This window comes from Nerophis ophidion, linkage group LG01 (assembly GCF_033978795.1).
Source record: "Nerophis ophidion isolate RoL-2023_Sa linkage group LG01, RoL_Noph_v1.0, whole genome shotgun sequence".
Classification (NCBI taxonomy): domain Eukaryota; kingdom Metazoa; phylum Chordata; class Actinopteri; order Syngnathiformes; family Syngnathidae; genus Nerophis; species Nerophis ophidion.
The window spans coordinates 8,204,196-8,231,695 of NC_084611.1; the positions used below are offsets into that span (position 1 = coordinate 8,204,196).

General features: G+C 36.0%; 1 protein-coding gene across 5 annotated transcripts in view; it reads left to right on the top strand.

Moving 5' to 3' along the window:
• The first annotated feature begins 4,144 nt into the window (after window positions 1-4,144).
• The window catches only part of LOC133557176 (LIM/homeobox protein Lhx6-like), a 35,095-nt gene continuing 11,739 nt past the window's right edge, over window positions 4,145-27,500 (top strand). The window contains exons 1-4 of one of the 5 annotated variants that reach the window (XM_061907479.1): window positions 9,610-9,751; window positions 17,849-17,986; window positions 18,079-18,200; window positions 24,833-25,053. In XM_061907479.1, coding sequence (XP_061763463.1) covers window positions 9,749-9,751; window positions 17,849-17,986; window positions 18,079-18,200; window positions 24,833-25,053 — 484 coding nt within the window. In that variant the 5' untranslated portion in view covers window positions 9,610-9,748. Of the gene's footprint in view, window positions 4,610-7,318; window positions 7,476-9,236; window positions 9,752-17,848; window positions 17,987-18,078; window positions 18,201-24,832; window positions 25,054-27,500 lie in introns of those variants that run through there. The other 4 variants (XM_061907559.1, XM_061907801.1, XM_061907642.1 and 1 more) reach the window with 4 other exon arrangements.

Below are 27,500 nucleotides of genomic sequence, written 5' to 3' on the forward strand. Positions count from 1 at the left end.
TAATCTATACATACACACATTTTAACACACACACACGTAAAAAATGTTCAAATAAGAGGACAGTAGTACTAATATGGCCCTGTGAGGAGGTGGCAACTTGTCCAGGGTGTACACCGCCTTCCGCCCGAATGCAGCTGAGATAGGCTCCAGCACCCACCCGCGACCCCGAACGGGACAAGCGGTAGAAAATAGATGGATGGATGGTACTAATATGGATACGTGTGTATATATGAAATAATATTTGTATAAAAATGTAGGCTCACTATTTGGCAAGCTACAGGAAATGTATATATAGTGCACACATGAGTGTGTGTGTGTGTGTGTGTGTGTGTGTGTGTGTGCGTGTGTGTGCTCGGGCCAATCATTTCCCCCCCTGTCATCCATCACGGACCACACGCTCGGGCCAAAGTACACAAAACCCCCAAATTGCTGTCATATGGAGTAGGAGCACAGGGGAAGAAGAAAAGAAAGAAAAAAAAAAACGTAATTTTTCTCTGTCTGCACTTCAAATAAACTCTCGGTATTTCCATTTTTCAGGCGGAGAAAAGCTGGAGTCATGAGCTGCTTCCTTCCTTTGTTGACGTGTTGGCCGCACAACTCTCATGACTCATGTTTTCTATGTTTACATCCCTCCCTCGTTGGAGGCCCTAAGCAGACTCTTATTTTGAAACCCCCATTACAACATTTCTTCATCAATCTTAAATGAAATGCGATGCATGTTAATAAATAGTTACAGTCCAATCATTATTATATAAGTGCAAAATAACACATTTCGTGTTATATGACGTGATCAATTCCAGTAAAGCAGACTGGACTGATCTACCTTTTCTTGCTTTATTAGTTTGCTGTGGAGCAACAAAGGGCTGAGACTTAAAATGTCATCTTTTCATTCCTTATTTGACATTTGACATACGTGGAGGGCAATGGCCGATGCAGCTTTGTGGATGCTAACCCATTCACCCAAAGTCTGTGTACCTTCCGTTCATTCTAGTTCCAAATCTGAAATGAAAAAAAAAAAAAAAAATGAGGGCCGAAGTTTGAAAAATGGCCAATTATTTTTGAATGGGAAAAATGTCCCGGAAAACCTGGAATTCTGGGAAATCTGGGGATTTTCGGAATGTGTCGAGGGAAAGCCCCCCATTCCCGAATAGACTGAACATTATAAAGTTTGAATAGTTTGAATTGGATGGAAAATGTCGAAGGTAGAGCGCACCAAAATCTGAAGAAATGGAAGAAGAAGAAGAAGAATTCACACGATAAATAGAAGCTAAAAAGAATAATTCACACAATGAATAGATGAAGAAGAAGAAGATGAAGACGAAGAAGAAGATGATTTCACACAATAAATAGAAGCTAAAAAGAAGAAAAAGAAGGATAATTCACACAATAAATAGATGAAGAAGAAGAAGAAGATGAATTCACACAACAAATAGATGAAGAAGAAGAAGAATTCACAAAATAAATAGAAGAATAATTCACACAATAAATAAAAGAGGAGGAAGAAGAAGAATTCACACAAGAAATAGATGATGAAGAAGAATAATTCACACAATAAAGAGAAGAAGAAAAAGAAGAATTTACACAATAAATAGATGAAGAAGAAGAAGATGAAGACGAAGAAAAAGATGATTTCACACAATAAATAGAAGTTAAAAAGAAGAAAAAGAAGGATAATTCACACAATAAATAGATGAAGAAGAAGAAGATGAATTCACACAACAAATAGATGAAGAAGAAGAAGAATAATTCACACAATAAATAAAAGAGGAGGAAGAAGAATAATTCACACAAGAAATAGATGATGAAGAAGAATAATTCACACAATAAAGAGAAGAAGAAAAAAAGAATTCGCACAATAAAAAGAAGAAGAAGAATTCACACAATAAATAGAAGAAGATGAACAATTCACACAATAAATAGATGAAGAATAATAATAATTCACATAATAAATAAAAGAAGAAGAAGAAGAATTCACACAATAAGTAGATGAAGAATAATAATTATTCACACAATAAGTAGATGAAGAAAAAGAAGAATTCACACAATAAATAGATGAAGAAGAAGAATTCACACAATAAATAGAAGAAGATGAAGAATTCACACAATAAATAGAAGAAGAAGAATTCACACAATAAATAGAAGAAGATGAAGAATTCACACAATAAATAGATGAAGAAGAATAATAATTCACATAATAAATAGAAGAAGAAGAAGAAGAATTCACACAATAAGTAGATGAAGATGAAGAATAATTCACACAATAAATAGATGATGAAGAAGAAGAATTCACACAATAAATAGATGAAGAAGAAGAATTCACATAATAGATAATAGAAGAAGAATTCACACAATAAATGAAGAAGATTAATTATCACAATAAATAGAAGAAAAAGAAGAATTACACAAGAAATAGAAGAAGATAAAGAACACAAATTCACACAATAAATAGATGAAGAAGAAGAATTCACACAATAAATAGAAGAACAAGAAGAAGAACGAGAATAAGAAGAAGAAAGAATTCACACAATAAATAGTAGAAGAAAAAGAAGAAGAAGAACAATAAGAAGAAGTTGAAGAAGAAGAATTCACACAATAAATAGAAGAAGTAGAAGAACATGTTGAAGAAGAAGACGAATTCACACAATAAATAGATGAAGAAGAAGAATTCACAAAATAATTAGAAGAAGAAGATGAAGAAAACGAATTCACACAATAAATAGATGATGAAGAAGAAGAAGAACAAGAACAAGAAGAATTCACACAATAAATAGATGAAGAAGAATTCACACAATAAATAGAAGAAGAAGAAGAAAGAATTCACACAATAAATAGTAGAAGAAAAAGAAGAAGAACAACAATAAGAAGAAGTCGACGAACAAGAAGAATTCACACAATAAATAGAAGTAGAAGAACATGTTGAAGAAGAAGATGAATTCACACAATAAATAGATGAAGAAGAAGAATTCACACAATAAATAGAAGAAGAACAAGAAAGAATTCACACAATAAATAGTAGAAGAAAAAGAAGAAGAAGAAGAACAATAACAAGAAGTCGACGAAGAAGAAGAATTCACACAATAAACAGAAGAAGAACAAGAAAGAATTCACACAATAAATAGTAGAAGAAAAAGAAGAAGAAGAAGAACAATAACAAGAAGTCGACGAAGAAGAAGAATTCACACAATAAATAGAAGAAGTAGAAGAACATGTTGAAGAAGAAGACGAATTCACACAATAAATAGATGAAGAAGAAGAATTCACACAATAAATAGAAGAACAAGAAAGAATTCACACAATACATAGTAGAAGAAAAATAAGAAGAAGAAGAACAATAACAAGAAGTCGACGAAGAAGAAGAATTCACACAATAAATAGAAGAAGAACAAGAAAGAATTCACACAATAAATAGTAGAAGAAAAAGAAGGAGAAGAAGAACAATAACAAGAAGTCGAAGAAGAAGAAGAATTCACACAATAAATAGAAGAAGTAGAAGAACATGTTGAAGAAGAAGACGAATTCACACAATAAATAGATGAAGAAGAAGAAGAAGAAGAATTCACAAAATAATTAGAAGAAGAAGATGAAGAAGAAAACGAATTCACACAATAAATAGATGAGGAAGAAGAAGAAGAAAAAGAAAAAGAAGAAGAATTGACACAATAAATAGAAAAAGAACAAGAAGAAGAAGAAGAATTGACACAATAAATAGAAGAAGACAAAGAAGAAGAAGAAATGACACAATAAATAGAAGAAGAAGACAAATAAGAAGAAGAATAAGAATTCACACAATAAATAGAAGAAGAAGAATTAACGCAATAAATAGAAGAAGAAGAAAAAGAAGAAGAAGAAGAGAGCATTCACACAATAAATAGATGAATTTTGGTGTAGAAAAGGACATGTGTGAATGTCTATGGGCGATTATTGAATAGGACAGAAATGAAGATTAAGACGAGTACCTCAGAGTTAATATTGGAGTGGGCCCCGGGCCCCTCTGTGTAGTGGGAAAGTCCAACCTCCAGGAGAAAAAAGGCAAAGAACCCCTTTTTCCAGACTTGACTTTAAGATGTGTGGCCAAGTTGATACTGATAAACAGGACACATGACTGAAAAAGGCGGAGGATGGAACTATTATTGGATGTCAAACTTCAACACTGAAATGAAAATCGGCATCCACGGGATTTTGTTGGCCAAACCTGGTCCTGCAATTTTGCTGGAAACCATCGCTGTTGCCGTGGCAACTTGAGGCCCGCCTCACACAACAAGGAAAGGCCAAGAAGAACTAAAGCCCGAGGCCCACTACTCTGCATTAAATATAAACTTCGAAGACACAGAAGGAAGGACTCCCGCGCGCACTTCGGCGGAAACGAGATAAGAGCGGCCTGTGTTGCTTTTTGGCCCTCGCCGCCTCCTTCCCCAAAACATTTCCCCCTCGCGCGTCCGTCATCCCCCTTCGGTGACTGGGCGCCGGGCCGGCCCGCTGGAACGTCGGAGCGCTGACGGACATCATCATGAATCACTCTCTCTCTCTCTCTCGCTATCGCTCGCTCTGCCGCTGCTTTTCTCCGCACTTCAGCCATAACAAAAATGAGCTGGGAGAAAATCAGCAGCAGGTAAGAAAACTTCATAATTTAGTTTTTTTCATATTCTTTTTTTCATATAACATTAACATTGTTCCGAGTTGATGTGGAGCATTTTGTTATCTTTTTGAAGCTGAATATAGGGAGGATGAACTGCTGGTTAATGAAGTGAGCACGTTAGAGCAGACTGATGTAAATAACACCTTCATTTAGGCCGTGCGGTCTGAAATTAGTCCGATATTTGTCCGATATCAGCAAAAAAAAAGCCTAGTATCGGACTATATCAGCTTGCGGGTAATATATCTGATGTAAAGTAAGGTCGGATACAGGCAGCGTGTTTACCTGTTTACTTTAGGCACCCAGTTAGCATCTAAACGTCCTCCAATAAGACATGGCTTAGGCTACTAGGCGCTAGCAGCTACACAACAGTTAAGCACACAATAGCATGCAAGCTAGGCGTGTGTAATAAATGTCCTTGAAATCTCTTAAGGCCCAAGCTGTTTGTTTACATGCTTTTTTTTTTATTTCTCTTTGCTACTCAACTGCGATGAGGTGGTGACTTGTCCAGGGTGTACTCCGCCTTCTGCCCGAATGCAGCTGAGATAGGCTCCAGCACCCCCCGCCACCCCTAAAGGGACAGGCAGTAGAAAATGAATGGATGGACCCTACTTAGAATAAAAACTAAGAATCATATTTTGATATGATGCACTTAGTCCATACGTACACAAACGTGTACTTCATGATTAGTGACATGCTAATTCTTATTTTTTTACACTTTTTTCCCCCCAAATTTCATTGTATGTTATACTCTTCTGACACCACCAGATGGCAGTATAAGTGTCCACGTAAGCGGCCATTAGGCCCCAATTCAGTAAAAGTCTCGGGACGTTCTAAGCACAGGAAGTGAAAAGTGACAAACAAGTCTTACTAGCAAGACTTCAATATCTTCCCAAGGTGAATAAATCCCTCTAAAAAAATGTCCATGGCATCTTTTTCCCACCAGGAAGTATGCAACTTTTCACTGTAATATTGCTTAAAGACTGCAAAGGAAACTCAACTTCCCCTAAAATGTTGGGGAAAAGCGGTCAAACGTGTACTTTTATGTTTACGTTCCATCGACTAAATACGTGCTAGAATGCGTTCGACTTTTGAGCATCCATTTACTTCAATGAGGGAGCAACGGCCATTGGACGCTCAGCCTTGTCACGGTTTTTTGGTGACGAACCCCAAGATGCAGAGATGGAGGCAGGCATGGAATGTGAAAACAGGATTTAATTAAATACTAAGACAAAAACAAAACCAAAAGGTTACAAACACAAAGCGCGCACGAGGCGGGTAATCAAACAAAAGGAGCTAGCCTGGGAGCTAGAGAATAACGAACAGGAGCTTAGCGTGGAGGCTAGCGGGTAGCGAACAGGCAAACAGAAGTCGTACTTGTATAATGAAAAATAAAACGGAAGCAGGGAACAAAAAAACAGTAAGCTACAAACATCAACTGAATGTAGCTTACCGCTACGCTGCGAAGACAAGGTACGACGCGACAGGAGCAATAAAACATCACAAGAGTGACTAGACGTGACACCGACAAGACAATACAAATGACAATACATTGATCCAGCAACTGACACAAGACAAAGGAGGTACAAATAGGGAGCCGGCTGATTGGCAACAGGTGTGGCCAGATGCCAATCAGCCGCAGCTAAAGGGGAACACAGCACTCAGGGAACAAGACAGGAAGCTGACAACATAAGAGCACTAGACAGGAACTAAGGACAGGAAATACTAAACACACTGAGGAGGAACCAGACAAGTGCAGAGGAAAATACTAAAACATAGACAAACTGTCAGGGGCAAGCCTGACAAGCCTCTCTGGAAGTGTATAGAAAGTGGGCTGCGTGATGATTGGACGATCTGTCCGAGGTCGAATCCCTTTTTGATTGACAGCAAAATGAGCGAATCGGCGACCTTTAAACATAAACCTCTGCCGGAGCACGTTTTCAACTTTCATTCCGTTGTTCCTAATCGATATGGAGAATTTTCTTATCTTTTTGAAGCTGAAAATAGGGAGGATGAACTGCTGGTTATGGAAGTGAGCACGTTGGAGCAGACGGAAGCCAAGAGAGTAAGGTTGATGTGACTTTGACGCTTGAAATGTGCATAAATGCCGTGTTTACCCGAAATAAACGGGAAAAACGTCCATCCATCCATCGCCAGCTTGACCAAACACACAACTGTCCATTGAGTGAGTCACTATAATACGCCAACATGGCTGCTGACCACCACCAAACATTTTTGTCACTTTGGGGCCCAAGGCAAACCCAGTCATTGGGGCCCCTCCATATAACAAAATGCCAGCTACGTGTGCAGTAGCGCGCGGTAAGTAGTCCACGGCGTGAGACGAGAGCAAAACGATCACCATTCATTAAATATTTTTATGTATTTTAAAGCGCACAAATTAAGACCAAAAATTGTGCATAAATGGCGTGTTTACCCAAAATAAACCGGAAAAAACTTCTCCATGCCAGCTTAACAAAACGCACAACTGTGCATTTAGTGAGTACTTTAAAAACAACTTTTTTTCTGAGATGTTTTGGGGCCCCCACACTTTAGGGGGACTGATGAAACGTGATTAAAAAGCCACCTTTAAAGCCTAAAAGGGAGGCCCTGAAGGAGGGGGCGCGTCATCCCGTCCTGAGTGGGCGTCGACCTCAAGTGGAGGATCACTTCCCTGCTTTGAGAAGAAGACACGCTCTCACCTTGAAAAAAATATCCACTTTTGGAACTTTTGGAAGTATTTCTTTCATTGGAGGAACAGCCAATTCACTTTCATTTTTGTTGTTTTTCTTTGGTAGAAATGCAAGCAACGGCTGTAGCTGCGTGAGACCACTGTTGACATGACGTAGGTTATAATATATATATATATATATATATATATGTTTACTTTATAGTATATATGTATGTATAGCATATATATAAGTATATGTGTACTGTATAGTATATATATGTGTGTATGTATGTATGTATATGTCTACTTTATAGTATATATGTATGTATATGAGTACTGTTTAGCATCTATATAAGTATATGTGTACTGTATATATATATATATATATGTGTGTGTACTGTATAGTATATATGTATGTATATATGTATATGTGTACTGTATAGTATATATATGTATGTGTATATGTATATGTGTACTTTATAGTATATATATGTGTACTGTGTAGTATATATGTACATGTGTACTGTATAGTATATGTATGTATATATGTGTATGTGTACCGTATAGTACATATATGTATGTGTATATGTATATGTGTACTGTATAGTGTATGTATAAGTGTACAGTATAGTATACAGTATATATGTATGTATATATGTGTATGTGTACTGTATAGTATATATGTATGTATATGTGTACTGAATAGTATACGGTATATATGCATGTATATATGTATATGTGTACTTTATATTATATATATGTGTATATGTATATGTGTACTGTATAGTATATATGTATGTGTATACAGTATGTGTATGTGTACTGTATAGTATATATACAGTATGTATATGTGTATCTGTACTGTATAGTATATATGTATGTGTATACAGTATGTGTATGTGTACTGTATAGTATATATACAGTATGTATATGTGTATCTGTATTGTATAGTATATATGTATGTATATATGTACATGTATACAGTATATATGTATGTATATATGTGTATGTGTACTGTATAGTATATCTGTATGTATATATGTACATGTATACAGTATATATGTATGTATATATGTGTATGTGTACTGTATAGTATATATGTATGTATATGTGTACTGAATAGTATACATGCATGTATATATGTATATGTGTACTTTATAGTATATATATGTATATGTGTACTGTATAGTATATATATATGTATGTATATATGTATATGTGTACTGTATAGTATATATATGTATGTGTATACAGCATGCGTATGTGTACGGCATAGTATATATGTATGTGTATACAGTATGTGTATGTGTACTGTATAGTATATATACAGTATGTATATGTGTGTATCTGTGCTGTATAGCATATATGTATGTATATATGTACATGTATACAGTATATATGTATGTATATATGTGTATGTGAACTGTATAGTATATGTGTACTGAATAGTATACAGTATATATTCATGTATATATGCATATGTGTACTTTATAGTATATATATGTATGTATATATGTATATGTGTGCTGTATGTTATATATATGTATGTGTATATGTGTACTGTGTATAGTATATATACGTATGTATATATGCACTGTATAGTATATATGTATGTATATATATATATATATATATATATATACGTGTGTGTGTGTGTGTGTGTGTGTGTGTGTGTGTACTGTATAGTATATGTAAGTATGTATGTATATGTGCTCATTAGGCGACTCTTGCATTGTCCTTCATTGCAAATGAAGGACAACGTAACGCCTGAAATGTAGCCCGTGCGTGTGCGTGCGTGCGTGTGTGCGTGTGTGCGTGTGTGCGTGTGTGTGTGTGTGTGTGTGTGTGTGTGTGTGTGTGTGTGTGTGTGTGTGTGTGTGTGTGTGTGTGTGTGTGTGTGCAGCAGTAATCATGGCGTGCTTAAAAACGGGGGTAAAAAAGACAATCAGGCTCCTTTCTGCGTGAAGCCGAGGCCCCACTTTGCTGACATTGTCTGCGCTGAATGGACTAATCTCCATTTGGAAGCATCTTCACTTTTTGGAGATGTGGTCGACTTTCGATTATGCATCTATTGAAATGAGCTATTAACCGCTTTTGAAGCCTCTCGGCTCGGCGTTGATTGGCAGATGAAATTGACACTCTTGTTGCTGCAGGTTTTTATTTTTTTTTTGTTGTGTGTTTTTTTTTTTTTTCTTCACTCCGAGGCTAATTACACGTTTAGTGGATTTCTCTTTGATTGCATTGGAATATCACCCTGATCGATCATATACTTTGCTCGGTTCCCCCTCTAATTGCAGCACATTGTCTTGTGTGGCCCGCAGGCTTTAAATGCGGGAGAGATTGCTAGAAGGTGTTATTTTGGCGGGGCCGGAAGTGGAGATGTGCGACGTGCAAAGTGAGCTGCACGGTCTCGGCGTTACATTTAGGCAGCATCCAACTTCCAAAACATGGTGAGTCATTTCACCTTTGCATTCCTTGCACGCATGCATGCCATTGTTTTACATTTGCTGAGAGAAATTACAATTACTATCATGCAAACATCAAATATGGGAGGAAAAATAACAAGTTCTACTGTTGGTTTTGGTTAGGGATTACTATTGGAAATATATCCGAATGCATATATTAAAATATATTAATATATCACAAAGTGTATGTTAGTATTATACGACATGGACCCAACAATTATTATTTATAATAATAATTAAAATAGTATGCAAAATATTTTAAAGCAGTTAAATCCGCTTTATTTTTGTGATAATAATGCATCATTATTTTTAAACATCTTTTTATTTTTGTTAATGGTTTTGTAAAACATGAGCATTCTTTTTAAAGAATGAACAATCTTAATCTTAGTTCATTTTGAAATAAACCTTTCAATATAATGGAATAATACTTCGATTTGAAGCCTTTATTTCAGTCACATAAATATTGAAGTAAAACAAATGACCTGTTTTATTATGGCAGCTGGGATAGGCTCCAGCAGCCCTGCAACCCCGAAAGGGACAAGCGGTAGAAAATGTTGATAATATCGTTTGAGTTTAATAGGAAATACAGAGTCTGCTTTATGTTATAGTCAGGGGCGCCGAAAAAGGGGGCCCTAATGATGATTAAATGATATGAAATGATGTGTTGGGGGCCCTGTAAAGATTATTTTCATGGGGCCCAAAATCCCTAGCGGCGCCCCTGGTTATAGTTATCAAATGTATAAATAGAAAATGTGTTTATTTTTGCAACAAATTGCTTGACTGTACTCATCATCATTTACAAAATGTTTAAAAAACATCAATTGTGTAAATTTTTGCATCAATATCAAATGTTTTGTGGCTATAAATGAGCTTTATTTTGGTGATAACCATTTTCGAAATGTGTAAAACATATCAAAAAAGTATATTTTTGCAACAATATATTTTTTACCTATAAAAAGGCTTTAATGTAATAATAACCACTTGAGAAATATCAAAACAGTATGTTTTAGCAGTAATACATTTTATAGCAATAAATTACCTTTAATGTGGTGAAAACTATCTTTAAAATGTGTAAAAAAAATACAAAAAAATTATTTATTGCAACAATATATTGTATTGCTATAAATTAGCTTTATTGTAATGATAATTATTTTCGAAAGGTATGAAAAATGTCCAAAAAATGTATTTATGCAACAATATATTTTGTAGCTATGAATTAGCTTTATTGTGGTGATAACCATTTTCAAAATGTAAAAAGTATATTTTTGCAACAATATATTTCGTAGCTATAAAAAGGCTTTATTGTAATAACCATTTTCAAAATGTATGAGAAGTATCAAAACAGTATGTTTTTGCAGTAATACATTTTATAGCAATAAATTACCTTTAATGTGGTGAAAACTATTTTCACAATGTGTAAAAAAATACCCAAAAAATATTTTTTGCAACAATATATTTTATTGCTATAAATTAGCTTTATTGTAATGATAACTATTTTCGAAAGGTATGAAAAATATCAAAAAAGTCTATTTATGCAACAATATATTTTGTAGCTGTAAATTAGCTTTATTGTGGTGATAACCATTTTCAAAATGTATGAAAAAAATATCAAAAAAGTATATTTTTGCAACAATATATTTCATGGCTATAAATCAGCTTTATTGTAATGTTAACTATTTTCAAAATGTATGAAAAACATCAAAATAGTATAGTTTTGCAACAATATATTTTATGGCTATTAATCAGCTTGTGATAACCATTTTCGAAATGTATGAAAAACATCAGAAAAGTATATTTTCGCAACAATATATTTTATACCTATTAATCAGCTTGTGATAACCATTTTCAAAATGTATGAAAAATATCCAAAAAGTACATTTTTGCCACAATATATTTTATACCTATAAATTAGCTGCATTGTGGTGATAACCATTTTCAAAATGTACGAAAAATATCCCAAAATTATATTTTTGCAACAATATATTTTAATACATGAAAATTACCTTTATTGGGGTGAAAACTATTTTCAAAATGTATAAAAAAAACATTCAAAAATATATTTTTGCAACAATAAATTTCATAGCTATAAATTTGCTTTATTGTGGTGACTTTGTTTTTCAAAATGTATAAAAAAAACATCAAAAAAGGATATGTTTGCAACAAAAAAGGGAATAGCGGTAGGAAATGGATGGATGGATGGATGGATATTTTATAGCTATAAAATAGCTTTATTGTAATGATAACCATTTTCAAAAGGTATGAAAAAGATTGAAAATGTATATTTTTGCAACAATATATTTTATAGCTATTAATCAGCTTGTGATAACCATTTTCAAAAGGTATGAAAAATATCAAAAAAGTATATTTTATAAAAAAAAACATAAAAAAATATATTTTTGCAACAATAAATTTCATAGCTATAAATTGCCTTTATTGTGGTGATTTTTTTTTTTCAAAATGTATAAAAAAAAAATTAAAAAAAGGATATTTTTGCAACAAAAAAGGGACAATCGGTAGAAAATGGATGGATGGATGGATATTTTATAGCTATAAAATAGCTTTATTGTAATGATAACCATTTTCAAAAGGTATGAAAAATATTGAAAACGTATACTTTTGCAACACAATATTTTATAGCTATAAATTAGCTTTATTGTGTTGATAGCCATTTTCAAAATGTATAAAACAACATCAAAAAATATATTTTTGCAACAATACATTTTATAGCTATACATTGCCTTTATTGTGGTGAAAACTATTTTCAAAATGTATAAAAAAAACATCAAAAAAGTATATTTTTGCAACCAAAAAGGGACAAGCGGTAGAAAATGGATGGATGGATGGATGGATATTTTATAGCTATAAAATAGCTTTATTGTAATGATAACATTTTCAAAAGGTATGAAAAATATTGAAAACGTATATTTTTGCAACAATATATTTTATAGCTATAATTTAGCTTTATTGTATTGATAACCATTTTCAAAATGTATAAAAAAACATCAAAGAATGTATTTCTGCAACAATACATTTTATTGCCTTTATTGTGGTGAAAACTATTTTCAAAATGTATAAAAAAAACCATCAAAAAAGTATATTTTTGCAACCAAAAAGGGACAAGCGGTAGGAAACAAATGGATGGATATTGTATAGCTATAAAATAGCTTTATTGCAATGATAACCATTTTCAAAAAGAATGAAAAATATCGATAAAGTATATTTTTGCAACAACATATTTTATAGCAATACATTACTTTTATTGTGGTGAAAACTATTTTCAAAATGTATAAAAAACATTAAAAAATTATGTTTTTGCAACAATATATTTTATAGCAATATATAAATTATCTTAATTGTAGTGATAACCATTTTCAAAATTAATGAAAAATATCAAAACTGTGTATTTGTGAAACAATACATTTCATAGCAATAAATTACCTTTATTGTGGAGAAAACTATTTCCAAATTGTATAAAAAAGACATCAAAAAAGTATATTTTTGCAACAATTGTGCTGATAATCATTTTCTAAATGTATGAAAAATATCAAAATGTGTATATTTTTGCGACAATAGAACACATTTTAAAGCTAAATGACCTTTATTGTGGTGATGTTAGAGTATTGCCAAAAATGCAAAACAAAACATTGAAACGATATAATCCATTTAAAGCCTAAATTTAACTACAACGTGGAAAAAGTCCTTTTTTATTATCATATTTTTACTGTGTAAATATTGTTTTTCCAATCACCCGGCATGTATATTGTGTATATGTCCATCATTTATCCTTTTTTTTAACTCAATTCTTTACATACATGTTACAGGTTGTGTATATTTTATTATTGAACGTATCAAATGTGATGAATAGCTAATGGAGCATTTGGCTTTTTGCTTTTTTATTTTTTATTTTTTTTTGTCCTGTCCAGCTTCTCAGGCATATCATATAGTTGATGCAGATGCCCGTATCGGCTGTTTAGATTGACTTTACAAAAAGAGAAGTGTAGGATACTTCTATTGTTGCCTTATTTGAATGTGACTTTATTAAATGTATTTATATTATCATTTGGTGCAGCCGAGGGGATAGAAAGAGAAAAAAAAGGAAGACAGAGGGGGAAATTGTGGGGATAAGAGGGGGGATTAGACAGAGAAACAAAAACAACAACAGCAAATACAACAACAACAATAGAAAAGACATGATCAGGCAGCTTTTAAGACAAAATATCTGACATAACTCAAACATTCTGAACCTAAATGATGTCTAACAGGTTGAATATTTGGTTCTTTTTCAATATTTTGAACCTCAGATTTGACAAAAAGCATGTAAAACATACTTTGAAAGAGTTTTTGTGACGTAACGCTGATATTCCGGACCAAAATGATGTCTGCTAGGGTAAAAACATATTCTTTAAAAACGGTTCTGATATATTTTTAGGGTCCGCCCTACCTATGGCAAAGGACTCCACAGGAGTCCTTTGCCATAGGCAAGGACCCTATTGAAACTCGTCCGTTTTATTATTATTATTATTATTCTTTCTTTCTTTCTTCCGCACCGTCGCACCCCAATTTCACCCCCTTAACATCCTTCAAAACTCACCAAATTTGACACACACGTCGGTCTTTCATGCCTTCCCAACTTATTAGGCAGCCAAACCAGAAAAATCAAAATTGCGCGCTAGCGCCCCCTAGGAAGAAAAAAAAACAGACTGTTTGTAACTTCCGTTAGGCATGTCGTAGAGACATGAAACAAAAACCTCTGTGTAGGTCTGACTTAGACCTACATTTCCAATAAAAAACTTCTATACCCAAAATGAACAGAAATTTTGCAAAAACTCATTCAAAGCAACATTTTTGCAAAAAATGCTATTTTTGCCTCTTTGAGCTGTAATTTGACCCCCTTAAAATGCTTCAAAACTCACCAAACTTGGCACACACATCAGGACTGGCAGAAATTGCGATCTAGTGAGAAAACCAAACCTTAAAACTCAAAATTGCGCTCTATTGTAATTTTTGAATAAAACACAGAAAAAACTGCTCCTAGGAAGAGGAAACAGATAAAACTTCTTGTAACTTCTGGTAGGAATGTCGGACAGACATGAAACAAAAACCTCAATGTAGGTCTCACTTAGACCTACATTTTGATAATTGGCATCTTTCAGTTAAAATCAACAGGAAGTTGGCAATTACCCCTTCAAAATAAAAGTTTTATAAAAAGCCGTCACCTTTTTCCAGACAAAACTGCTTGTAACTTCCTTTAAGAATGTCGTAGAGACATGAAACAAAGACCTCTATGTTGGTCTGACTAAGACCAGGGCTTCAGTCGCGGGGGCAGCAGCCGAAGCGGAGCAGCCAAAGGCGGACCCGACCAACGCTGCTTGCAGCTTTAATTCATCTTGAAATTTGACAAAAAGCTTGAAAAATATAGTTTGAAAGAGTACAACCAGCACATACAGTTTGTACAAATATGATCGTAAAGGCGATAGCAAATAAACAATATAGTAATGACAATGAGCGTTTTTTCACTAAAACTGGAGCAATACAAATACCAATAGAAAAAGCGCAATTGATCATGAACAAAAGCAATAGTTTACCTCTATTATCAACAATACAGTTGTTCAAATGTATCAATACGTATACATAATGATAGCTAGAAAGATAATAACAAAAAAAAAGGTGTCATAACTTGGCTTGGACGCAGCGGGAATTCAGGTACATGTTTTTTTTTTGTATTTAAACACTATAATAAAAAGTAAACAAACAAAGGGCGCTCACGAGGAGGTAGAAACTTGGCTAAACAGTACAAACGTGAAACAAAAACACTTGCACGGTGGCATGAATATGATAAACTATAAACAAAACTAGCACGATGGCATAACTCCAAAAAAAAAAACTATGGATAAGGACTTGAAGGAGGCACAGCATGGGTAGGGTGCGTGCGCATGTGAAGATCCCAGGACGAAGTGACTTAAATAGTTCTGATCATTAGTGAAAACAGGTGTGAGGCTGAGAACAGGGACGTGACAGGTGAAAACTAATGAGTCGGCGTGGTAGCGAACAAAACTAGGACGTGCAAAACGTGACTGGACGTCCTAAATCAAAAACATTACATGACAAAACAAAACATGATCCATAGGTGTGACAAAAGGAATACCAAAAGATGAAAGGGAAGAGAGAGAGGCAACCTATATTAATCTTGTAGATTGTTATAGTAACAATGGGTTAAGCTCTGTCAATATGCCTTGTGTTACCCATGATCTATGTTTCTTTTTAAAAGCATTACATGGATTCAATTCTTTAAGACGCCAATAAACTTCTCAATCCTATCCGCTGTATTCTGATATTAATATTTACCACCTACATTTATTAGGGTCCGCCCTGCCTATGACAAAGGACTCCATAGGAGTCCATTGACATCCTTCGGCAGAAATCAACAGGAAGTTAAAAATTGCCCCTTCAAAATAAAAGTTTTGTAAAAACCCGTCACCTTTTTCAAATCAAAACTCCTCCCAGTGCGTTTGTTGTTTCGGCTTCAAACTCGCACAGGAGAGAGATTGGACCCTTTTGATTAAAGTGGTCCAACAAAGTTTTGATTACTGCTCCGGTTTGGATTTTACGCGCCTTCAAAGAACCCCTATGCAAAGTTTCCTAAAAAATGTCATTTTTGCCTCTTTAAACTATAATTTGACCCCCTTAAAATGCTTCAAAGTGCAATTTAAATCTCTACTATGCCAAGCGAAAGCCATTTATCAACAACATCCAGAAACGCAGATCTGTAATTTGACCCCCTTAACATGCTTCAAAACTCACCAAATTTTACACACGCATCAGGACTGGCAAAAATTGCCATCTAATGAAAAACCAAACCCCAAAAGTCAAAATTGCACTCCAGCGCCCCCTAGGAAAAAAACACAGAAAAAACTGCTTGTAACTTCTGTTGGGAATGTCGTAGAGACATGAAACCAAGACCTCTATGTAGGTCTGACTTAAACCAGGGCTCGGCAGCGGCCAAAGGCGGACCCGACCAACGCTGCTCGCAGCTTTAATTTCTATTGTTCTTATTCTGTAAAATGAACATGTTTTGAAGCCTGAAATGAAATTAATTCCAAATGAATTTAGCCAACAATTTGCATTTTAGATAATATATTGTCTGGTGATCTTTAAAACGTATTATCGATTTAAAAAAGAAGACATTTAACCTCGCGTTTTCGTTTTTAAATGCATAAAAGAACCACATACATTTATTTTTATGCATCAAGGCTTTTTGACTTTGTCAGGAACCTCTATTTCAACAAAATAAAACTTGTTTTTTTTTTGTTTCACTAAATTATAAAATGCTCTGGTTGAAATTATGACATTGGTGTGGTTAGGGTCGGTTTCGACCCAGTTATAAAAAACAAGACTATACAGCACTAAGTAGAGCCGGCCAGCTCCTCTCCCAATCATGTGAGCTTTAGTGGATCCTCATTTTATTTTGTTATCCAGTACAAAAACAAACAAAATGTATGTGGTTCTTTTATGCATTTAAAAACTAAGACATTTGAAGTCAATTCAGTTGTTACTATGTTAAAATGATTAAAATGAAAAAAATAAAAATAAAACATATTTATTTAAGAGATGTGTTCTAATACCCTTCAGTAATGGTCAGGTAACACAACCTTTTTTTTTTAATTTATACGATTCTCTTGAGGTTCGTTTTACCAGTTTTTTTTTCAATTGAGGGGGGTATACTGCCAAAAAAAAAAAGGCCCAATGGCCCACACAAAAAAATATTAAAACCAACATTTTCATGGATAAGGAAACCTAACGAGGTAACCAACAAATTGGATGATAGATAATAGTTTTTAGTGTATTTTACAGCTGATTTAAGATGAACATAAGAGGAAGGCTAAAGCTTATATATTCATATTTATATATAAAAAAAAATAACATCCATATATTTTATGTATTTTTAAAATGACATCAATTATATGCGATGCCTTTTATTCTGTCATTATCCTCGCATTCATTTGACTATTTCTTACTTCATTTCTAATCGTTTCTGAAACAATCCATTTCGCTCCGCGCGGGGACGCCGACCTTCCGCCGCAGTCTAAGCCGGAGGTGAAGCAGGAGGCCGGGGTGTGCGGCTCTCCGCAGGCCGCCTGCCTGTGCTCCCCGGCGGGGGCGGCCGACAAGAAGCAGTGCGCCAGCTGCGGCACCATCATCGCCGACAGATACCTGCTCAAGGTCATTATTGATGATTGATCACGACGACGGCGGCCACGCGCTTATTGCTTGATCAATAAGGGCAGGGGGGGGGGCGATGTGTGCGCGCGCAGGTGAACGAGCTGAACTGGCACCTGAGCTGCCTGCAATGTTGCGTGTGCAGAACTTCACTGCGTCGGCACAGCAGCTGCTACGTCAAGAACAAAGACATCTACTGCAAGCTGGACTACTTCAGGTAGGAACTTTCGCTTTTGTCCATCCATCCATTTTCTACCGCTTATTCCCTTTTTGGGGGGGGGACTCAGGGGCCGCTGTTTGTCATATCAAATAAAATAAAACAAAAAGTGTACTTTATCGTTAATGTTTGATGCAAAAGTCCGTTCTGATTATTTCTGTCATTTATTTTTATTTTTTTGTTTCCGGAAATAAGCATTGATAACCGTTTAAAGCAGGGGTCGGGAACCTGTTTGGCTGAGATAGCCCCCAAAAAATTTTCAACGCTGACCTACATTTCTAGAACATAATAGGTCCCTAATTCTTTGTAATAACATTGTTATTCTGGAGCTAACTGTGGAGGGGGACGTGGCCTGCGGGCCTGCAGCGAACTAGGGCGTGACAAGACCGGCCTGGAAATCAGCGACAGGTGCGTAGACGGCCCATCTGGGCCTTGTTATCTGATCACCTGTCGCTGTCAGAGCTAGTTTGCGACGAACCCCAAGATGCTCTCTGCATCTTGGGGCAGGCGTTGAGTAGGAAAACCCATCCATCCATCCATTTTCTACCGCTTATTCCCTTTTTGGGGTCGCAGTGTGGGCGGGAAGCGTTTCCACAGACGCGGAAGGAGCTTTTCACTACAGAGTTCTGAAGCTTAGTGATATATAGAATATAATAGAATAGAAAGTACTTTATTGATCCCTGACCAACCTCGTCACGTCCGTTGTGTCCTGAGCAAGACACTTCACCCTTGCCCCTGATGGGTGCTGGTTAAGGGCTTGCATGGCAGCTCCCTCCATCAGTGTGTGAATGTGTGTGTGAATGGGTGAATGTGGAAATAGTGTCAAAGCGCTTTGAGTACCTTGAAGGTAGAAAAGCCCTGTACAAGTATAACCCGTTTACCATTTAAATGATAGTCAGATCCATTCTGAAGATGCTTAAGTGCAGGATTTGCTTTAACATTTAAGTGGTGAAACATCCTATAAGAGGACAGCTGAAGTGCTGTATTTTTAGGTTCATGTCATATGAATGTAAGTTGTAATGTACGTTGTAATATGTATATGTGCTTTGCTATGGAGGGTTTTTCCCAATCCAGACTGGGCCCCCTTAGTAGCCCAGTCTAGATTGTGTTTTACACAGTAGTGTGTGTGAGAGAAAAACATTTCAGTTGTTTATGTGAGAGCATTTCAGTAGTGTGTATAAGAGTGTTTCAGTAGTGTATAAGAGTGCTTCAGTAGTGTGTGAGAGAAAAATATTTCAGTTGTTTATGAGAGAGCATTTCAGTAGTGTGTATAAGAGTGCTTCAGTGGTGTGTGTGAGAGAAAAACATTTCAGTTGTTTATGAGAGAACATTTCAGTAGTGTGTATAAGAGTGTTTCAGTAGTGTGTATAAGAGTGTTTCACTAGTGTGTGAGAAAAAAACTTTTTAGTTGTTTATGTGAGAGCCTTTCAGTAGTGTGTATAAGAGTGTTTCAGCGGTGTTTGTGAGGGAAAAACATTTCAGTTGTTTATGTGAGAGCATTTCAGTAGTGTGTATTAGTGTTTCAGTAGTGTGTGTGAGATAAAAACTTTTCAGTTGTTTATGTGAGAGCATTTTAGGAGTGTGTATTAGAGTGTTTCAGTAGTGTGTGTAAGAGTGTTTCATTAGTGTGTATAAGAGTGCTTCAGTAGTGTGTGAGAGAGAAAACATTTCAGTTGTTTATGTGAGAGCATTTCAGTAGTGTGTATTGGAGTCTTTCAGTAGTGTGTATAAGAGTGTTTCAGTAGTGTGTGAGATAAAAACTTTTCAGTTGTTTATGTGAGAGCATTTCAGGAGTGTGTATTAGAGTGTTTCAGTAGTGTCTATAAGAGTGTTTCAGTAGTGTGTATAAGAGTGCTTCAGTAGTGTGTGAGAGAAAAATATTTCAGTTGTTCATTGTAGAGCATTTCAGTAGTGTGTATAAGAGTGTTTCAGTATAGTGTGTGTGAGAGAAAAACATTTTAGTTGTTTATGTGAGAGCATTGCAGTAGTGTGTATTAGAGTGTTTCAGTAGTGTGTATAAGAGTGCTTCAGTAGTGTGTGTGAGAGAAAAACATTTCAGTTGTTTATGTGAGAGCTTTTCAGTAGTGTGTATTAGAGTGTTTCAGTATTGTGTATAAGGGTGTTTCAGTAGTGTGTATAAGAGTGCTTCAGTAGTGTGTGTGAGAGAAAAACTTTTCAATTGTTAATGTGAGAGCATTTCAGTAGTGTATTAGAGTGTTTCAGTGGTGTGTATAAGAGTGTTTCAGTAGTATCTATAAGAGTGCTTCAGTAGTGTGTGAGAGAAAAACATTTCAGTTGTTTATGTGAGAGCATTTCAGTAGTGTGTATAAGAGTGTTTCAGTAGTGTGTGTGAGAGAAAAACATTTTAGTTGTTTAGACTTAGACGCAAAAAGTTCATGCGCTGCTGAGCTTTTTTGGGACCAGGTTATATTGTAATTTACGGGTAGATTTGCCAAAATGTTCTATTACTACCAAGAGCCTCTGCAGCCTCAGCCGAGCAGGGCGCCGCCATCTTGAGTATGTGAGAGCATTTCAGTAGTGTGTATTAGAGTGTTTCAGTAGTGTGTATACACGTGTTTCAGTAGTGTGTATAAGAGTGCTTCAGTAGTGTGTGTGTGTGTGTGTGTGTGTGAGAGAAAAACATTACAGTTGTTTATGAGAGAGCATTTCAGTAGTGTGTATAAGAGTGTTTCATAAGTGTTGTGTATAAGAGTGCTTCAGTAATGTGTGTGTGAGAAAAACATTTTAGTTGTTTATGAGAGGGAATTTCAGTAGTGTGTATAAGAGTGTTTCAGTGTTGTGTGTGAGAGAAAAACATTTTAGTTGTTTATGAGAGGGCATTTCAGTAGTGTGTATAAGAGCGTTTCAGTCGTGTGTATAAGAGTGTTTCAGTAGTGTGTGAGAAAAAAACATTTTTAGTTGTTTATGTGAGAGCATTTCAGTAGTGTGTATACGAATGTTTCAGTAGTGTGTATAAGAGTGCTTCAGTAGTGTGTGTGTGACAGAGAAACACATTTCAGTTGTTTATGAGAGAGCATTTCAGTAGCATTTCAGTATTGTGTTTAAGAGTGTTTCAGTTCCTAAACGTTTATTAAGTGTTGTTAAAAGAAAAGGTGATGTAACACAGTGGTGAACATGCCCTTTCCCAACTACTTTGGCACGTGTTGCAGCCATGAAATTCTAAGTTAATTATTATTTGCAAAAAGAAAATGGGGTTTATGAGTTTGGGCATCGGGTGTGTTGTCTTTGTGGCGTGTTCAACTGAGTGTGGGTTGGGGTTTATTTGCGGATCATTGTGTTCTGTTTGTGTTTGCATCTGGCACGGTTTCCCAACTCATATGGAAACAGGGTTTGTAAAAGAAAGAAAAGTGCTAACAAGAAACAATCAACCTTGTTTACGTAATAAAAACAGTCAAAATAGCGGCAATGAAAACAAAAAAATCAAACTTTATCAAAAAACAAAATGATTTAGTGATGTTTCGAAAGCTGCATACTAATATATTGATAACTGATTAACTCTTGGCAGTGTCAGCAAGACTCAAAGTGTGGAATTTTATCTTTGATTCACTCTTAAATTGTTGGCTGTTTATTAGATTGTATGTTTAATCTTTTGATACCTACTCATTGGTGTGTGTGTGTTCTCGTAAAAGTTTTTTTTTATGGCATCGCAAATTAAAACTAATTTAAAAATTACTTGAATTACAAAGTTTAGCTGGCTGACTTTTGAGTAAAATGTTTTTTTCACAAAACTTGCTCTCACGCTTGTTAGCTAGCTAGCGGGGTAGATGCCTCCAGATGTCCGGCATCGCATCTCTTAAATGCTGTTGTATCACAGACGTGCTGACATAAGTGAATGAGCGAGATATTAATGTTTTGAACAAATATATCCTCACACTTGACATGTTAACACCGGCAAGTTTATGCTAGTGTCAGATTGAATTGAATTGAATTATATTTATGTGGCGCTTTTCTCTGGTGACTCAGGGCGCTTTGCATAGTGAAGCCCAGTGTCGGGTTGCATTTGGACCGGCGTGGGTGGCACTGGGAGCGGGTGGCGGTGGCTGGGGTGGCGGGGGTGGGGGTCGAGCCTGCGGCCCCCGGCTTGCTGGCGCGGCCGCTCTGCCAACTGAGCTATACCGCCCCAGGTTCAAACACTGATGACATCTATTAAACAAGACAAGAAGCAAGGAATCAGGCAGCGACAGAGGGTAATTTTACTCATGAGGAGAGACGTATTGGGCTGTACACTCGGTTACAGTTCCAACCTACGCTCTAAGGCACAGCCCATGTGTGCCACCATTTATTCGGGAGGTCCCTACATCCATTGCTTTCGTCCTCTCCAAGGTTCTCATAGTCATAATTTTCACCGACGTCCCACTGGGTGTGAGTTTTCCTTGCCCTTATGTGGGCCTACCGAGAATGTCGTAGTGGTTTTTGTTGTGGTTTGTGCAGCCCTTTGAGACACTAGTGATTTAGGGCTATATAAGTAAACATTGATTGATAAACATTGATTGAGTAGTGTGTGAGAGAAAAACATTTCAGTTGTTTATGTGAGAGCATTTCAGTAGTGTGTATAAGAGTGTTTCGTAGTGTGTGAGAGAAAAACATTTCAGTTGTTTATGAGAGAGCATTTCAGTATTGTGTATAAGAGTGTTTCAGTAGTGTGAATAAGAGTGTTTCAGTAGTGTGTGTGAGAGACAAACATTTTAGTTGTTTATGTGAGAGCATTTCAGTAGTGTGTATTTGAGTATTTCAGTAGTGTGTATAAGAATGTTTCAGTAGTGTGTGAGAAAAAAACATTTCAGTTGTTTATGTGAGAGCCTTTCAGTAGTGTGTATAAGAGTGTTTCAGTAGTGTGCATATGAGTGTTTCAGTTGTATGTGTGAGATAAAAACTTTTCAGTTGTTTATGTGAGAGCATTTCAGGAGTGTGTATTAGAGTGTTTCAGTAGTGTGTATAAGAGTGCTTCAGTAGTGTGTGTGAGAGAAAAACATTTTAGTTGTTTATGTGAGAGCATTTCAGTAGTGTGTATTTGAGTGTTTCAGTAGTGTGTATAAGAGTGTTTCAGTAGTGTGTGAGAGAAAAACATTTCAGTTGTTTAAGTGAGAGCATTTCAGTAGTGTGTATTAGAGTGTTTCAGTAGTGTGTATATGAATTTTTCAGTAGTGTGTGTGAGAGAAAAATATTTCAGTTGTTTATGAGAGAGCATTTCAGTAGTGTGTATACGAGTGTTTCAGTAGTGCGTATAAGAGTGCTTCAGTAGTGTGTGTGAGAGAGAGAAAAAATTCAGTTGTTTATGAGAGAGCATTTCAGGAGTGTGTATAAGAGTGCTTCAGTAGTGTGTGTGTGAGAGAAAAACATTTCAGTTGTTTATTAGAGAGCATTTCAGTCGTGCGTTTAAGAGTGTTTCAGTAGTGTGTGAGAGAAAATCATTTCAGTTGTTTATGATAAATGGGTTGTACTTGTATAGCGCTTTTCTACCTTCAAGGTACTCAAAGCGCTTTGACACTTATGCGAGAGCATTTCAGTAGTGTGTATAAGAGTGTTTCAGTAGTGTGTATGAGAGAAAAACATTTCAGTTGTTTATGAGAGAGCATTTCAGTATTGTATATAAGTGTTTCAGTAGTGTGTATAAGAGTGTTTCAGTAGTGTGTGAGAGAAAAACATTTCAGTTGTTTATGTGAGAGTCTTTCAGTAGTGTGTATTAGAGTGTTTCAGCAGTGTTTATACGAGTGTTTCAGTAGTGTGTGTGAGAGAAAAACATTTCAGCTGTTTATGTGAGAGCATTTCAGTAGTGTGTATTAGAGTGTTTCAGTAGTGTGTATAAAAGTGTTTCAGTAGTGTGTATAAGAGTGTTTCAGTAGTGTGAGTGAGAGAAAAACATTTTAGTTGTTAATGTGAGAGCATTTCAGTAGTGTGTATAAGAATGTTTCAGTAGTGTGTGAGAAAAAACATTTCAGTTGTTTATGTGAGAGCCTTTCAGTAGTGTGTATAAGAGTGTTTCAGTAGTGTTTGTGAGAGAAAAACATTTCAGTTGTTTATGAGAGAGCATTTCAGTAGTGTGTATTAGAGTGTTTCAGCAGTGTTTATACGAGTGTTTCAGTAGTGTGTGTGAGAGAAAAACATTTCAGTTGTTTATGAGAGAGCATTTCAGTAGTGTGTATTATTGTTTCAGTAGTGTGTATAAGAATGTTTCAGTAGCGTGTTTGAGAGAAAAACATTTCAGTTGTTTATATGAGAGCATTTCAGTAGTGTGTATAAGAGTGTTTCAGTAGTGTGTGTGAGAGAAAAACATTTCAGTTGTTTATATGAGAGCATTTCAGTAGTGTATATTAGAGTGTTTCAGTAGTGTGTATTAGAGCATTTCAGTAGTGTGTATAAGAGTGTTTCAGTAGTATATATAAGAGTGTTTCAGTAGTGTGTATTAGAGTGCTTCAGTAGTGTGTGTGAGAGAAAAAAATGTCAGTTGTTTATGTGAGAGCATTTCAGTAGTGTATGTAAGAGGTAATACTAAATATTGTCCCTAACGGCCCCTCATAGTTTTCAACAACACTTGTAAACTTTATCTGCATGAAAATACGTGTCGGCTAAGCGAGTCGTGTGTGGGTTAAGTACTTCCTGCTTCCTCACAGTAGGTTCGGCACCAAGTGTGGCCAGTGTGGCCGCCAGGTGTATGCCAGCGACTGGGTCCGGCGTGCCCGGGGCAGCGTCTACCACCTGGCCTGCTTCGCCTGCTTCTCCTGTAAGCGGCAGCTGTCCACGGGGGAGGAGTTTGGCCTGGTGGAGGGCAGGGTCCTGTGCCGCAGCCACTACGACGTCATGCTGGACAACCTGCGCAGGGCGGCGGAAAACGGTACGGTACGGGGCGGGTTCAAGGCCAAGGGGTTTTGGGAGTGAAATCATGAGCATGCGGTGTAGTGTCTTCCTCTCCAAGTGAATAGACAAACTGATGTGAGATACGACATACATAATGGGGCTGTTGTTAAGGATCTACTGCAAAAACGCTCGTCAAAGATTCTCTCCAGGGAAGCAGGACATATGACGACAGAACTCAGACTTATGATGCGGAAACGTTGGTCAAAGATCATTTATATGACAGTACGAGCTTCCCTCAGACAACGGCGCTGTGCTGTTTTTAAGGACTCTGCTGTTTGAAGGACCCAATATGCAAAAAACAGTAGGATCTACTGCAGAAATGCTTGTCAAAGATCCTCTATAGAACCTGCTTCAAATACACTGTCAAAGATCTTCTCTGTCATTGCTCTGCTGTTTTTAAGGACCTATTATGCAGACGCTAGTCAAAGATCCTCTATATGACGGCAGAGCTCTGTTATTTTAATTACCAACTAAAAAAAATAGCCAGTCAAAAATCTTATGTTTGACAGAACAAATGCTGTTTTTAATGACCCACTGAAAAAAAATGCAGTCAAAGATCCTCTGTATGACAGAAGCCCTTTCGCTGTTTTTAAGGAACTACTGAAAAAACTATTTATATGACAGTAGAGTTCTGCTGTTGTTAAGAGTTAATTATGCAAAAATGCTAGTCACAGATCTTTTATATGACAGGAGCACTCTGCTATTTGTAAGGTTCTACGAACAAAATGCTAGTCAAAGATCCTCTATGTCATTGCTCTGCTGTTTTTAAGGATCTATTACGCAGACGCTAGTCAAAGATCCTCTATATGACGGTAGAGCTCTGTTGTTTTAATGACCAACAACAAAAAAATCGCCAGTCAAAAATCTTATGTTTGACAGAACAAATGCTGTTTTTAATGACCCACTGGACAAAAATGCAGTCAAAGATCCTCTGTGTGACAGAAGCCCTTTCGCTGTTTTTAAGGATCTACTGAGAAAAATATTTATATGACAGTAGAGCTGTGCTGTTGTTAAGAGTTAATTATGAAAGAAGGCTATTCACGGATTGGAGCACTGCTATTTGTAAGGTTCTACGAACAAAATGCTAGTCAAAGATCCTCTATGTCATTGCTCTGCTGTTTTTAAGGATCTATTACGCAGACGCTAGTCAAAGATCCTCTATATGACGGTAGAGCTCTGTTGTTTTAATGACCAACTTAAAAAAAATCGCCAGTCAAAAATCTTATGTTTGACAGAACAAATGCTGTTTTTAATGACCCACTGGAAAAAAATGCAGTCAAAGATCCTCTGTGTGACAGAAGCCCTTTCGCTGTTTTTAAGGATCTACTGAGAAAAATATTTATATGACGGTAGAGCTCTGCTGTTGTTAAGAGTTAATTATGAAAGAAGGCTATTCACGGATTGGAGCACTGCTATTTGTAAGGTTCTACGAACAAAATGCTAGTCAAAGATCCTCTATGTCATTGCTCTGCTGTTTTTAAGGATCTATTACGCAGACGCTAGTCAAAGATCCTCTATATGACGGTAAAGCTCTGTTGTTTTAATGACGAACTAAAAAAAATAGCCAGTCAAAAATTATGTTTGACAGAACAAATGCTGTTTTTAATGACCCACTGAAAAAAATGCAGTCAAAGATCCTCTGTACGACAGAAGCCCTTTCGCTGTTTTTAAGGATCTACTGAGAAGAATATTTATATGACAGTAGAGCTGTGCTGTTGTTAAGAGTTAATTATGAAAGAAGGCTATTCACGGATTGGAGCACTGCTATTTGTAAGGTTCTACGAACGAAATGCTAGTCAAAGATCCTCTATGTCATTGCTCTGCTGTTTTTAAGGACCTATTACGCAGACGCTAGTCAAAGATCCTCTATATGACGGTAGAGTGCTAGTTGTAAGGTTCTACGAACGAAACGCTAGTCAAAGATCTTCCATATGACAGGAGTAGTTTGCTGTCTTGAACAACCTACTGCACAAACGCGAGTCAAAGATCCTCTATATGACGGTAGAGCTCTGTTGTTTTAATGACCAAATAAAAAAATCGCCAGTCAAGAATTTTAGATTTGACAGAACAAATGCTGTTTTTAATGACCCACTGAAAAAAATGCAATCAAAGATCCTCTATATGACAGAAGCACACTGCTGTTTTTAAGGACCGACTGAAATATATATTTATATGACGGTAAAACTGTGCTGTTGTTTAGAATTAATTATGCAAAAATGCTAGTCACAGATTTTTTTATATGACAGGAGTGCTCTGCTATTTGTAAGGTTCTACGGCCGAAATGCTAGTCAAAGAGCCTCCATATGACAAGAGTACATTGCTGTCTTTAACAACCTACTGCACAAACGCTAGTCAAAGATCTTCTATATGACGGTAGAGCTCTGTTGTTTTAATGACAAACTAAAAAAAAAATCGCCCGTCAAA